Source organism: Pseudorasbora parva, chromosome 13 (assembly GCF_024679245.1).
Source record: "Pseudorasbora parva isolate DD20220531a chromosome 13, ASM2467924v1, whole genome shotgun sequence".
Lineage (NCBI taxonomy): Eukaryota > Metazoa > Chordata > Actinopteri > Cypriniformes > Gobionidae > Pseudorasbora > Pseudorasbora parva.
The window spans coordinates 8,242,813-8,258,960 of record NC_090184.1 but is presented as its reverse complement, the minus strand read 5'-3'; the positions used below and the strand labels follow the sequence as shown (position 1 = coordinate 8,258,960).

The 16,148-nt window shown below is 39.3% G+C and overlaps 1 protein-coding gene across 2 annotated transcripts in view; it reads right to left on the bottom strand.

Annotated features, from left to right (window-relative positions):
- The window catches only part of prickle3 (prickle homolog 3), a 71,627-nt gene that overhangs the window by 9,150 nt on the left and 46,329 nt on the right, over positions 1-16,148 (bottom strand). For both annotated transcript variants that reach the window (XM_067413080.1, XM_067413081.1), the window contains 8 exons: positions 15,618-15,801; positions 12,331-12,444; positions 11,988-12,125; positions 10,326-10,529; positions 9,889-10,075; positions 5,198-5,566; positions 1,901-2,212; positions 1,430-1,813 (listed from right to left, as the gene is read on the bottom strand). In XM_067413080.1, the coding sequence (XP_067269181.1) occupies positions 1,430-1,813; positions 1,901-2,212; positions 5,198-5,566; positions 9,889-10,075; positions 10,326-10,529; positions 11,988-12,125; positions 12,331-12,444; positions 15,618-15,801 (1,892 nt within the window). The remainder of the gene's footprint in view (positions 1-1,429; positions 1,814-1,900; positions 2,213-5,197; positions 5,567-9,888; positions 10,076-10,325; positions 10,530-11,987; positions 12,126-12,330; positions 12,445-15,617; positions 15,802-16,148) is intronic.

The window sequence follows — 16,148 nt, the reverse complement described above, 5'->3', positions numbered from 1 at the left end:
AGAGTTACTTGCAATTGAATCCTGCCTCTGTGAATCCGTTACAGTCACTTCGTTGCTCTGATTGGTTGTAGGTCTATCCAATTGATGTCTTTCCTGGTTCGGTTGAAACACGCCCCATAATCACAGCCCAATGGAGCAGTTTTAGACTCATATTCTGACTAGAATTGAGTATGACCAGGTCAGGCTAGTTCTGGGGATTATATTTCCATAATAACACATCAGAATATGAACGTTGCCACCTCACATCCGTTCTATTTCAGTACCAAAGCTTGCACTTAAAATCCCCTCAAGAGCACGTTTGCTCAGAGATATTAATGCCGCTCAGATAATGAGACAATCATTCCATCATTAGCAGCTAAAACTACAGTTAAAATACTTATTATAATGTGTTCACAACTCATGTGTCGGGACGTGGCAGATCAATGAATTTATAACTTGCAATAGCGACTTTATATCTCAGAACTCTGACTTTATAACTCGCAAATTGTGATAAAAAGTTGCAATTTCTTTTCTTTTTTTGTGGCGTAAATGGGCTTCATAATTAACTATTTTCCCACCAAACAAAAAATGTCCCGTTATTTGTGAGAAAACGCCTCCCAGCCAAAAACAGATTTTTCCGGGTTTCTGTGTTTTCACTGTCAGACGCTAGGGGGCGCTATTACGCATCTTCTGAATGAGTACTGAATCTCCTGATCAAAACACACATGAGGAAGACGCAGTAAAACAAGCGATCATATGTAAGCAGATGCATATGCAAAATAACGTGACCATCAACATTAAACATCAAAACAATCTAATGTTACTGAATGAAATGTGGACCCAGGACGAGCTATGGGACTGTGCAAGCATTGGGAGTGTTGATGGACTCAATCTACTCAATCTAAACACGATCATCTGTGTTTGATCATCACTATGAATCTAATCTGGATGTAGTCTTTCACAAAAACGTGATTTGCATATGCATGCTCAGATATTCATAAAGCTAAATATTCTTTGGGATATTCAATTTTATGAAAATGGTCAAAAACCCTGGCGGTGGCTGGAAACTTTTTTATAAACGCTGGCGGGGAAAGAGTTAAAGGGAAGTTCACCCCAAAAATGTATTGTTATCACTTACTCACTTTCAAATTGTTCCAAACCTGGATGAGTTTCTTTCTTCTGCCAAACACAAAAGAAGGTATGTTAAAGAATGTTGGCAACCAGACATTTGACGTAGCCCTTTTTTGTCCTACTATGGAAGTCTGTGTGTGCCGTCAACTGCTTGATTACCAACATTCTTGAACATATCTTCTTTTGTGTTCAGCAGAAGAAAGAAACTCAGGTTTGGAACAAGATGAGGGTGAGTAAATGATGTACATTTTTGGTTGAAATATCCCTTTAAATATCCTATAATAATGGCACATTGTTTTATTGAGCATTATGATCTTACCCAGCAGGTCCATTTGAGATGGAACTTCAGTGCAAAAGCGCAACCTGTGTCCCAAACTTCCCTCAGCCTCTTCTTCATCTTCCTCCTGCTCCTCATCCTCGTCCTCTCCCTCTCGCCTCTCCATATCCGCTCCTTCCTCTTCCTCCCAGTCTTCCTCTTCCACTGAATAACTACAGCTGATTGGTTCTCTGAAGCTGACCCTGGCGGTGCTGCTGCGGACAGGTGTTGTAGGGAGGTCTTCGGCTTCAGTGACAACAGGCAGGGAATCTGAAGGGGATGGCGAATCAGACGGATCGCAGAAAACTGGGGGCGGAGGGGGCGGAAAGGAGTCAGAATCATTTAGCTCATCAAATGCATCTGATGACTCAAGTTGAGAGGAAATTCCTATGAGGAAGCAGAGTAAGAAATACAGATTCAGACATGACAAATGATTTATTGCTTTAATTTATTTGACTTTGAAACCAAGCATACCTGTACAACTGCTATCGACGATGCTCCCACAGTCCTTTGCAGTGGAAGTCCCCCTAGATGTGCAGTTTGGTGGGAAAGGGCCAAATTCTGCATATCCATTCAGCTCCACTGTAAACTCCAGAGCGCTGTAAGAACTGTCGGACTGGCGCTTCACATGGTGTGTGCTGATGCTCGATTGGTCCTTGCAATGTAACGCTGCCCTGTCATTGGTAACTGGACAGAGCTTAGAGGAAAGATGTGAGTGTTGTGTGTGAGTTTGTCCATATGGTGGAGAATCTCCATTCGGTATAGGAGGGAATGATGTGTGAACACCTGCAAAATGACCAACGTATAATTAGAGATGCTTCTAACTACAAACAGTGGCAAAAATATGTGCTGAGGACATCAATGTAAAAGTTATAGTTCACCACAAACTCAAAAGACAAAATGTAAACATGCAATGCTGTTTTGTACATTTTGAAAGAAGTCTCTTATGCTCACCAAGGCTGATTTTATTTAAAGTAGGGTATTAATGCTATTTCATGCATTCTGACTTATTTACGTTATTGAAAAGTTGGATTCTCTTGCTAAACATTCATGTGCTTTCGGAAAGCTTCCTTCAAGTATGGCCCTATATGACTAGCCTGGTTTTACCAGACTCTCGTATATTTCATTTGTACATAGAGTCTGGCCACTCTCCATTGACAAGGGTTTATTTCCGCGAAGGCGGGCACCCTGTTGAGGTTTAAAACTATTGGATCTGCCCTGAGCCACTCTGGATCTGCCATAACCAATCAATCGCTAACGTTTGGTCGTGACGTATGTCGTGCGCCCTTCGCCTGTTTCACTCATGGAAATCCGACAAAATAAAAGTGCACATGAAGTGCCACCTCAGTAATAAAACTATAGGATAAAACCTAAAACTCGTGCATTCATTCACGCCACGGTGGAGAGAACGCAGCGCTCACGTGGTCCGTAACATCATGTATGCTGTAAATAAAATGTCATATGCTTGGTATGATAATAAATGCTGCTATAAATAACGGACCAATTCAAATGTTTAAGTGCTTTTATTTTAATTTGTTTGAGCGGTGATGAAATATATTGCTCTTCTAAATACTTGCCAGCATTTTAAGGAAATACAAGTCTATAAATGCATCCTAATAACAGCAAAGCAACCATATGGTGTTCTGCAGTGGTCAAAAATGATTACAAACTGTGAATTTTGAAGTGATATATTGTTGAAAACTCAGAGATGTGGATTCGGACAGCTATTACATCAACACGGCCTGGGATTTTTCCGCGGGTGGTGAGAGACGGACGGCAATAAAATCACTGACCAGTCCATGTAACGTAAATGATGGCAATACCTTCCGACCCCACGAGAAACAGTTACCGTCCGAATAGCTTCAGCCAACTCCTTCATCACTAACGAAGCGATCTGGAAAATCAAACTTTTCCCGAATTTACCCTGTTGGAGGGCCACAACATCATGGCCACCAACAAACCCCAGCAAAGACTGTTATTGCTCCGGCTTTAACTTCTGGATATTCGGCAGCGGTGCCACAATGCAATGAATGGTTTAGTTTGCATCTTTCTCCACCGCCATTACTGAACTACATCTCAAACTAGCGCTCGACATCGACGTCATCGTTCTCAGCCACTCCCTCTGTTCGCTGATTGGACCGGTAAAAAATTGTTCGGAGAAAACCTAAGACTACACAGCAGCCCCAGACGTAGTACTGAAGGAAAATGAAAATTGAGCGGAAGTACGTAGGAGGGCAGAGCCAGGCTACTATATGACGTCATATAGGGTGGAATTCCTTGTATTGGCACTTCTCCCGGATGCCCATCAACCAGAGCGATGTTCCTGTTACGGGAGCAGTCGGCAGCTCTGGCATTTTGTTTTTAGACCACGAAATTAACATGTTATTAAAGAAGTTTGTTTCTGGTTGTGTGGGAAAGATAACCTTGGTCAGCTTTCCAAATAACCCAGAGTTAAGGAAACAGTGGATGCAGCTTTTTTTCTCAGAGTTTTGCAAGTGTGTTTGTTTGTTCTCGGTCAAGAGTGGAAACCGTAGGCGGTGAATGAAACTGTATCTAATGTCTGTGTTTTGTTGGCAATCGCCATGTAAGTGCATATAATGTCAACAACACGAATTTATAGTGCATAGAAAGTTATCCAGAGACAATACCATGATGTATTTGTGTGTGTGTGCAGGCATGTTTTGTGACTTATGAGCACACAATTGTGTATAATGACATGGGTATGACACAGGTATTACAAGGAGAGGGTGAAATAAGAGGATATTGGCCATGTCCCTACTTTTCAAAATGCTTATAAATCATACAGGATGAATTTTTTTTTTGAGAATGCAGAATGTTTCCTGTGATGGGTAGGTTTAGGGGCAGGGACAGGGACATATGGTTAATACAGTATAAAAACCATTACGCTTATGGAATGTCCCCATATGTCAAAAAAAACAAACGTGTGTATGAACGTCTCTTTAGCTCCACCCACTGGACACCTGCACAAGTTTTCAGAAAGAATCAGAACAGTGTACGGTGTACCTATCTTGTTATAAATATGATAAAACTAAAGACTCTTCTGAGGTGTAAAGGACACAACAACTCTACAGGTTCTAAAAACTGAGTGTGTTATTACCCTTTAATTAAAAACAGTAAAAACGTATGAAATATGATTACAATTTTAAATGTAAGACTGTGTATTTTAATATATTTTGATATGTAATTTACACCTGTGATGGCAAAGCTGAATTTTCAAGTCAACATGCTGATTTGCCCTTATTTTTGAACGGTAGCCTATATTAGTAGCTAAACACTAATCATCTGTCAGGATTATTTTTTTAAATTACCATAAATTAAAGATAATAAATAATGTATACTTAGAATTTAGATTTCAGATTTAAAAAAAAACTAATTTTGGAAGAAAAGTGCCTAAATTGTGTTTAAATCACCAGTCAGATAATGAGAATTACTAAAATAGTTTTTTAATGAAAGAATGAAAATTCATGGAGAAAACTTTTCAATCATCACTGGGAATAAAATAAAAATATTTTAACATTAAAAATAAAAAAATGTGGTTACTCATTAGTCACAATGCAAAAAAAAAGAAGAAGAAGATTATTACTACACTTAGGCTCAATTCTCTCAAAATATAATTTGGTAGTAAAATATGAATGTGTCATTTGACAGCTACGTTTTGATTATTTCCAAGTTGTGTTGAAATAAATAAAAAATGTGAGGCATTGTAAAAAAAAGCAAAGTAAAAAAAATAACACATAATAACATCAGTACCTTTGCTCTCCTGTGCAAAATGGCCCCCATTCTCTGCTGTTGTAGAAGTGGCTATGACTGTATTCTTCCTTGTGCTAACTTTAGAGGTGGCGGCAGTGACATTGGTGCCCCCCTGTGGCCGTGGTGTGGAACTACTCAGTGGATTATGAATTGGCTTGTGTGACACTGATTTGCTCTGTAGGGCAGAATCGCAGGAGTCCGAGTTGTCTGGGTCATCCCCGAGCGAGCAGGAACGGGAGCAGAAGATGAGTCCCCCGCGAGGCAGGAAGGGTCTGCCCAGCAGGGGGAGCCGACAGCAGGCACAGCTGAAACACGCTTCAGAGGCGTGCCAGTGCTGGCCCTCATATGTCATCTGGCCCTGATCTATACCTACAGACAGACAGAGCGAAAGAGAGAGGTAAATCAAACATCACAGCACTTTATCCAATACTTCAATCATGTAACGCCTCAATCAGGAACCACAGCATTTTTCTGTAATTACTCAGCGTTTTACTGACATAATTGAAAGGTATGTACCACATCTTTAGCAATGCTGTCAATTACACAAAATAACTTCAGAAATGTGTTTAACAAAGGTCTAGCAGGCAAGCGAAGAAATGTTTTATAAATGCAACTAGCTCATTATTTTAAAAGTATAACACGACAGCGCCATATAAAGCCATAACTTAGCTTAGTTTTCTCATGCTTACCTTAATAAAGCTATTTTTTAACCTAATTAAATGCTTGCATCAACTTGTGTGTCAAATTCTTATATTTAATCCAATGCAATTGGAATAACAAGATACCATATGGCCGTTACCAGTGCCCGTCTGAAGCTCCGTCTAATGCAGCATGAATGCATTTAACCTGCTGTTACAAATGCATAAACAAGTTTTGATGTTTAAAACATAACATGTTGAGTATTGATGTTTTGAAATTATTTAAACAAAAAATGTAAAAGATGCTTTAAATATGAATTCAAAACCGCTAGCAAGTCAGCTGTTAATGAGTGAGTCACTGATTCATTCAAATGATTAATTCATTCAATAAAAGAGATGAAAAAATGTCCTGTTGCTTTATTTGGAACAATTTTCATTGGTGAAATAGAGCAAAAACAGCCAATACAGTATTGTGTCTAAAATGCTGTAGTGTAAAATTAATTTAACATTTGTATTATGCTATTTAGAGGGGGGAAAATACACTATACATACATATAAACTAACTTAAAGGATTATTAGGAACACCTGTTCAATTTCTCATTTATGCAATTATCTAATCTACCAATCACATGGCAGTTGCTTCAATGCATTTAGGGGTGTGGTCCTGGTCAAGACAATCTCCTGAACTCCAAACTGAATGTCAGAATAGGAAAGAAAGGTGATTTAAGCAATTTTGAGCGTGGCATGATTGTTGATGCCAGACGGGCCGATCTGAGTATTTCACAATCTGCTCAGTTAGTGGGATTTTCACGCACAACCATTTCTAAGGTTTACAAAGAATGGTGTGAAAAGGGAAAAACATCCAGTATGCAGCAGTCCTGCGGGCGAAAATGCCTTGATGATGCTAGAGGTCAGAGGAGAATGGGACGACTGATTCAAGCTGATAGAAGAGCAACTTTGACTGAAATAACCACTCATTACAACCGAGGTATGCAGCAAAGCATTTGTGAAGCCACATCACGCACAACCTTGAGGCGGATGGGCTACAACAGCAGAAGACCCCACCGGGTACCACTCATCTCCACTACAAATAGGAAAAAGAGGCTACAGTTTGCATGAGCTCACCAAAATTGGACAGTTGAAGACTGGAAAAATGTTGCCCGGTCTGATGAGTCTCGATTTCTGTTGAGATATTCAGATGTAGAGTCAGAATTTGGCATAAACAGAATGAGAACATGGATCCATTATGCCTTGTTACTGCTGTGCAGGCTGGTGGTGTAATGGTGTGGGGGATGTTTTCTTGGCATACTTTAGGCCCATTAGTGCCAATTGGGCATTGTTTAAATGCCACGGCCAACCCAAGCATTTTTTCTGACCATGTCCATCCCTTTATGACCACCATGTACCCATCCTCTGATGGCTACTTCCAGCAGGATAATGCACCATGTCACAAAGCTCAAATCATTTCAAATTGTTTTCTTGAACATGACAATGAGCTGACTGTACTAAAATGGCCCCACAGTTACCAGATCTCAACCCAATAGAGCATCTTTGGGATGTGGTGGAACGGGAGCTTCGTGCCCTGGATGTGCATCCCACAAATCTCCATCAACTGCAAGATGCTATCCTATCAATATGGGCCAACATTTCTAAAGAATGCTTTCAGCACCTTGTTGAATCAATGCCACGTAGAATTAAGGAAGTTCTGAAGACGAAAGGGGGTTAAACACAGTAATAGTATGGTGTTCCTAATAATCCTTTAGGTGAGTGTACATATATATATACATTTATTTTCCACAATTATATAAAAAAATAATTTTATAATATTAAAAAAGAATAATTTTATATTATTTTACACACACACACACACACACACACACACACACACACACACACACACACACACACACACACACACACACACACACACACACACACACACACACAGTATTTTATAAACACCTTTAGATGCTTTATTTCCCCTTTTCAAATATTTTCTTTGTTATCGGTTAACTTGCGTTATTACTCTTACTGAAATACTTCTGCTCATCAGCTGTGGGCGACTATTACCTAAAACTGTGTCTATTAATACAGACTGTCTGTCATTCATACTTCTTTGAGTAAAGATAAAGGATGGAGCAAGATTTGTTTTGCAAACTTTAATGTTACATCAGTCATTCATGTTAGTGCTCAACTAACGTATGTGCCGTTATTGATACAAATCAGAAATATATTATATATTATATCAGTTTGTTGATGGACGTACACCTGTTAATTCTGATATTGAGGAATTACAGCTGCAGCATCCCATAATGTACCTCATACTGTAGTGTATCACTGAGAAACATCTTGCTCAAGTCTTTCTTGTAATGGAGGATCATGTTGAATAACTAGTTCTACCAATGCTTCACCATCAGACTTGCTCTCGGATTGATATGGTAAAATCGAAGCCATCTTTACTGTCTTTACTGAGCTTTAGAAATCCTCCAGAGCTGAAGTTCATTAGGGTAATGGACATTTAGCTTCCGAAACACGCACTGTAAGCAATAGACCAATCACATTAGACTGGGCCTTCTGCCCAATCAGAGCAGAGCTGGCTCGAGGAAAGGAGGGGTTTAGAGCGACTGAATCCTCAAACGAGTCATTTGAGAATCGTTAAACATTGTGGTGATGTGCAATGTACATTGTGAGACAATTGTGACAAAAGTGTTTTTTGAGCTTTGATGCATGTAAACCTGTTTAAGGACACTCCAAAACAAAATTAAGAAACTTGAAAATAGCATAATAGGGGCACTTTAAAACAACAATCAGGATATTACTGTAGAAGATTGCATACCTTTAGTTATACAATTTTGACACTTAAACGCCCTGGGTCGCTGGTGTGTCTGACACAGCTCTATTTAACCAAGAATATCAAATCAAGTCACCTTTATTTATATAGCGCTTTTACAAGTCCAATTGTTTCAAAGCAGCTTCACAGTGTTAACAGGAAGGTAATGCAACAGAATTTGATTTGGCTGTACAGTTGTTCTGGAGAAAACAGTGATGTTATCCAGATCATTTAAATTATCATATAGTGTCAATGCGGGCAGATGGGTAATATATTTGAAATTTAGGTGTCCCCAACGGAGCAAGCCAAAAGCCAAAGGTGACGGTGGCAAGGAACCAAAACTCCTTTAGGGCCAGAATGGAGAACAAAAACCTTGGGTGCCAGTTCTCCTCTGGCCGAGAAACAAACAGTGTATGATTATTATTCTGGCAACATTGCAGGTCTTAAGTCATAGAATATATATATATATATATATAGTAAGAATACATAGTCATCAGTGATGCACGGGTCAATGTATAAACAACCCCCACCCGCCTCCTGACCCGCATTTTTAAAGTAGTAAATGCCATTGTAGCTTCAAATGATTCATTTATTTCATTTCATTTTCTAAACAATTAAGATGCTGCATGTGTTTATCAAGTCTAATCAAAGTGTGCGTCTCTCCCCCGACTTTCCCAACAAAAATCACGCTCCCTCTCAGAAAATACATAAAACTGACATTACTGAGCTATATGCGTTTAAAAGTAGCCTATTACACAATGGTACAATGGCATTGTTCACTTCAACGTGTTGGAAAATCGCCGATCGGGCATTTTGTCCCGCGTCAAGAAAGGGGCAAAAAGAGCTGTTGGTGCCCTAAAACAGAAGATTAGCCTACTTATTTTTAGCTTTGCTCGGGCTGTGTAGAAATAATATTGAATCAGCCGTCCCTGGGTTGAGCTGGTTTCTTCTCGCCTCTATGACACGACCTGCGGAGCTGAATGTGCGCTCACTGGCTGCACTCATGCTGAAACGCAGAGGATCCTCCTTGCCAATATATTTCATAGTAAACTGTGTCTAATACTATATAAATTACAAAGGTTTAATTGGCATCTCTATTTCAAACGACCCGAATATCATTAAAATATTTTTGGATGACTCGTAACCGCGGGTGACCGCAGGCACCCGCTCATTTTGGATCAACCCGTGCACTACTAATAGTTGTGTAGTTTGTATGTCCTCACCAATGTGTTCTCCGCAGGTGTCGCAGTATTCGGCGTACAGGGACTCGTAGCAGCAGCAGCAGTAGGGCCGACTCTCTCTCATGATGTATCGTTGACCCCCCAGTGCCGTCTCACACTCAAAACAGCAGAAATGCTTCATGTGCCAGTGCCGTCCCTCAGCCTCCGTACACTCGTCCGCAAAGATGATCTGAGGAAGATATTGTGGAAGGTTATGTGGCTCCACCTCCAGTCAGTAAGTGATGCAGGGCTGGGATCAAATGCTATTTTAGTTAATTTAATAAAAATAATTAAAATGGGATTGTTGTAGGCCAGGATTGAACCAGTGCATGAGCACCAAGGTTTGTGTGATAAACGCTACACAACAAAATCAGTGTCACCAAATAAAAACAGGAACTGTGTGAACAACAGAGGGACGAGAGCTGAAGTCCAGCGCTCACCTCGTCGCAGGCCTGGCAGCGGGGTTTGATGCGTTCAGCGTGGTGCCGGCCGCAGTAGATGTGTCCTTCCTGGTAGAAGTAAATGAGATCTACCAGCAGCTCGTTACAGGAAGCGCACTGGAAGCACTGAGGATGCCAGCAGGAGCCGTGCCCCGCCCGTGACGCAAACACCGCTATGTCACCGCCACAAATCTGCCTTCCACACTGATCCACAGACATAAAGGAAAGGAAAGAGGAAAAAAGTTGGATGGGAAGAGAGGTTTAGAAAGTTTCCAAACTCATAATTACAATTTCAGCATTTTATGGAAGCCCTGACCGCTCCCACATGACCGCTGTGATGTCATATAAAACAACCAAGATAGCAGGAGCAGTGACAGTTAAAGATCCCAAAGATCCCGTGCACCTCTCTTTCCTGTATTAATGCGTTTCCTCATGAAACAGGAAGAGACTGTCACTTTGTTTATATCATAAAAACAATCATGATTTTCTGCTTCAGGGATAAAAGCTTACCACTTTCTGTGAAGATAATATAACAATAATATATTATAATAACAAAAAGCCCTATGATTTAAAATTTGAAAGCAAATAAATTACGATAAATATAAATATTAGTGTTGTTATTTCATTTGTACTGGTAAATATTTTTATATAATACATATATTTTATTTTACAATACAATAAAAGTATGTCTATTTAATTTTATGATTTAATACAATAATATTGAAATACTAATTATTATTATTTATATATTATTATTATTATTTGTATATTATTATTATTATTATTATTTCTTCTTCATGCCCCCAGTTCTCCAGGAGACATTTTAATTTTAGAGGGCATCTGATTGGACAAAAAACTATAGTGCTGGATGAGTCATCAATATAGTGTAATTTTTTTTGACAGAATTTAGTAAAACTAGGTGGACATTACTAGACTAAATAACAGGTTTTATCATTAATAAATAAAACCGTTCATTAAACATTTAAAATAAAAAGTAAATCAAGGTTTTTACAGAGATTTTACCATGAGTAATGAGGTAAATCTGCTCTATATGTCTAGCACCCTTTACCTTTGCTTTAGCAGCATGTCCTTCTTTAGCAGAGTAAAACCTCTATAATAAGAAGCTACAATAACCTCAAAATTAAAAACTTCACAAGTTTAGATGTGAAAGAAAGATTACATACTAACTATTTTACTGCTGTGTTTGATGACATGGATATTCACACAAATCAACAGAACAAGACATAATCTGCCTCTTCTCAACACAGTCACACCCTGCTGGCAGCTACTCATCATCTGGAGTGCATTATGGGTGTTGAAATTTGGCAAAACACATAAAATATAGCAGGGGGTGTATGGAAAGTATGCGGTTTTATATAGTGCATATGGTATCTATCTTGGCACTGGTTGGGCTGGAGTCTGAATTTATCACAGCATATCAAAAAGTTTCCAGAAGCCACATGCCAGACGAGTGGCTCTTCAGCTCAAGTAGTTATACGCACACTCTATACTTGAGCTGAAGTGATACTCAGCTAAGTATGCATTATTTCCGTTGGAAGAAGGCAGTCAGATGTCATTTCAAGGTGATGTTTAAGTTAAAAAGATGCATCTGGACTGATCTCATCAGCAGACTGTGCCATGTTTGTCTCTCTCTTTCTATACCTGTTGACAGATGGCTCCTGTCATGGTGACCGGAAAAAGTCGTACGATGCCGCGGCCCAGATTCTCTCTCTTCCTCTGCTGGCTGAATAACCTCAGTTCTTTCTTCTCTTCATCATCCAGAGAGTTACAGTACTGAGGCTGCACGCACACACACACACACACACACACACACACACACACACACACACACACACACACACACACACACACACACACACACACACACACAATACTGTTATAGCTCCCACATACATGACATTATCAACGTCATTCATGTATCCAATATGAATAATTAAATTATGAAATTTGACATGAGACGAGTGTGAGGATGTAAGGGTTTTACCTCGCTGTCATGGGCTGGCAGCTGGTGTAAGAGCTGTTTAATACGGTATCGTTCTCCTGGACTGTTCACATATGGAACCTTGTCCTCTGGAATACAGCTGAAGTATTGATAAACCTGTACATACAAGAACACAGAAACACGCATTTAATAATAGGGTGACAGATTATGTCTGGGGCCTTATGAAATCCGTTTAGTTTTTTCCATCAAATGAAAATGTATAAATTAATTAATTTTTATTACTTAGAGAAATACACTCTACTGTACAATAGTAATATATTTCTTAAAGTTAAACCAGACTTATTTTGGTGGGGTTATAGTGAAGACCTTTGAGTTTCTGTCTGTATCTGATGATAGTTTTATCCAAGTAAATGATGAAATGCTGGTGAATTGACTCTCAGGATGTGCTCACACTGCCGGCGCTCATGCTTACTATTACTCGCACTGTTGTCATGGCACCCAGGATAAGCACACACACGACAGCATTGCGTGAGGGACTGCTGAAGGCTTGTACGCAGTCACAAAAGGACTTGTACACATCTCAGTATTTTGACTGAATAATACGATTTTTTTTCTCGCAAAACCTTATAGTATGCCTATTCATGTTATGTGTCGCCTAGCAACAACCTAAACATCCCAGCATAAACACTCCAAATAAATTACTTGTTATTAAAGCGGCTACATTCACAAAACACTATAATTTGAGCAGAAAAGCAAGCATAATGTGTGATTTGGCATGGCAGCCAATTCAAATAATAAATAACCAGTGCCTTCCCTAATGCAGCAAAACAAAAGTATTCCAATTCTGAACATATTATACACTGCCTAGAAAGCAAGATAAAGCACTTCCCTTTACAAATCACTAAAAAGCTATTGTCTCAATTCATCACGATCTCACAAAGTTCCACTATAATCAATGAAGCTGATTGCACAATAAATCTCTTATTTAGCCTACGCAATGTAGTGTTGGACGATATCCCGGTACTAGAAAAGTATTGCGATACCCTGCTATTACAAACGGTGATATGGAATTTTATTAGTAGACCTACCACTACTTTAAGGAGGACAGCGCTAACATGAGCTGTATTTCTTAATTTGTGTCGATTTGTGGCGGCAGGTGTCAGGACGTGTGTGCAGAGCTCTGCTTCAGCTGTTCACTAAACATTGGAAGTGGAAGAGTTAAATATACGCGCAGCACATGACAAAGAAAGCAACAAAATGATGCGTGCATGAGAAGAAAAAGCTTGCCGCGGGACGAGCTTGCGCTGCCGGACTCTGTGATTGCGATTCAGTTCTTTCCGCGGATTATTGTTTGGGTTAAATGGTCAAAAATATGTAAAAATGCACGGTCTGGCGAGTATTCAGGTAAACACAGTCAGATATGTCTTGAGTGAACGTGTACAGTTGAGGTAATGAGTGCAGGTCTTAAGCCAGACCTAATATTCTGTGTGATGATTAATGTTAATCAAACAATGAAAAATAGAAAACCACCACATGCTTGGCTAAATAACTAAAATATTTTTAATAAGAATCAGTTAATAGTTAAATTATAGAGTGAAGGCTAAGTAAGCAGTTTTATATTTGATTATTTAATTTCTTCCTTGACTTGCTACTGTTAAATAGACCTAATGTAGCTGAAAAATAAAGCACTGCTTTTGTCATATTGTTTGTAATTTGCCTTTTTTGCTTATTTTTAAAAACAAAAAGATACAATTAAAAATCTACATTATAATTATACAATTACATTTAAAAAATATTAAATTACTCGTATCATGAAATAAGATTTTGATCATCCCAACCTGTTCAGAAGTGAAAGGTTAGTGATTGATAACATGATTGATAATGCGACCTCTGTCAGGATGTTCAGACTTGCATGCAGTTATTAGAGCAATAAAAGGAGGGAATGGTCAAAAACCAGGGCAGGGACATGCTGGCCAAGTGAATTATTAGCAAAAAATAAAAAATAAAACAATGATTAATAAGTTCTGTTGTCATATTATCTGTTTGTTTTGTTTTTTTACCGTGGTATCGATTTAGTATCGGTATCGAGGTATTTTAGTCTGGTATCGTATCGAAGTCATAATTTTGGTATCGTGATTCGTGACAAAACTAACACAATATCTACACTTTGTTGGTTATAAATAACAGGAGGATTTGCACTGGAAAGTGGACAAAAAAAGCAGAAGTTTTGCGTGGTGAGTGGATTCTAACACATCTGACTGGCCATTGCGTTCAAGAAATCAACAGATATGTTTGTGATTGGCTAAATTGCTCAATGCTTCAGAAACGCATTGTAAATAGAAACTTTCGAAGCTCTCAAGAATGCAAACACCAAATCCGTTTCTCCGATATGCTATCATTGCAGAGAAAACTGACCCTAGTCCAGCCGTTATGGGCAGCTTTTACCTCTAAAAGCAATCAGATGCAGCAGCAGTCAGTCAGTGGTGTGAGTGAGACTATTCCAGGCTAGTCTAAAATGGCCAGGGGTAGGCTGCACATTTCTCAGCTTTAAGGCCTGGGTATATTTAATTTTCCGCATTCCACTCTATCTCACGCAAAGAGTATACTCCTTTTGCTGTGAGCATTGAAAGACCTGTTAGGCACATGAAGACTATTTAGTGGACTTTGTTTTGACCGTGCTGCCACAAACATTGGACAGCATGTGGACGCCCAAGGACAGAGCATGGACCGTCGTGGAACGTGGGCGGCCAAAGTATAATTAGGCCTTTAAACACACTCAGCCTATGTGCTGAACATTCACACTTCCCATTTAAGTCTTTTGAGGTTTAATATTCACTGGCCCTAGTGCATTAAATCAGTGATTAATATACAGCCCTAGTTTTGACTTATTGATAAAAAAATTGCCAAAATCCATGACATTTCATGTTATGCTGTATATTCGTTATGACTCGATTCCTCCATTCCATCAGTGTTTGCCTCACCAAGAAAATAATTTGCATAAAAAAGCAAAAAACAAACATAAACTGTGATTAGTTGCTCTACATGTAGGTACAGTCTAACTCTCTAATGGATTGAACAGGCAGTTATTGGCCAGAATAATTGAAATGCAGAACAGAACGTCAAAACGGGTGCTACACAGGACTTCTGAGGTGATTTTTTTTTTTTCATCTTGGAGCTTAACATTCTGGTTTCATTGTAAGTTAAAGAGCAGCCGCTCTGCTTGAGTTAATGTAAGCGAGGCTGTGATTGGCTTATTCAGACCAAACACTTACTTTACCCTACTTTAATGTCATTGTATCTACAGGCTCTCCTGAATACCGTCTCCTCACCTGTTCAGGCTTGATTCCGGGCGGCACCCAGGCGTATTCTTCCGAAGCGCAGCCCGAGTCGTCATCGGATATGGAGTGCCTCTGGAAGTCGGACACCAGCTTCATCATCATTCTCTCCAGCTGGCCGGGCACCGAGCGCACCACATGCTCTTCCCGCACACACTTACAGTGCACACAGATCTTCCTGTGGAAACAGGTCAGCAGTGGGGTGTTGAGTCGACACAGCCAATCCAACAAACTCAAATTTGCCACTTTCAATGCAATTTAGGGGAAAAAATAAGGGAATGATATTGTGCTGTACCATACTGGGAAAAAAAAAAAATTCTCACATTGCAATATTTCGCTTTTCTGTGATATATTGGCTATGGTGACATGAAAAATACAGGACGTTTCACCAGATGACTTGAATAGCTCTATTTGGAAAGAGCAAATCATTCTAGAATGATTTGGGTGGATTTTTTGGGGGAGAGATTCTGAATCTAAAAAAAAAGCTGAAAAATAACTTTTCTTCTGAATGGTTTTACGAAATAA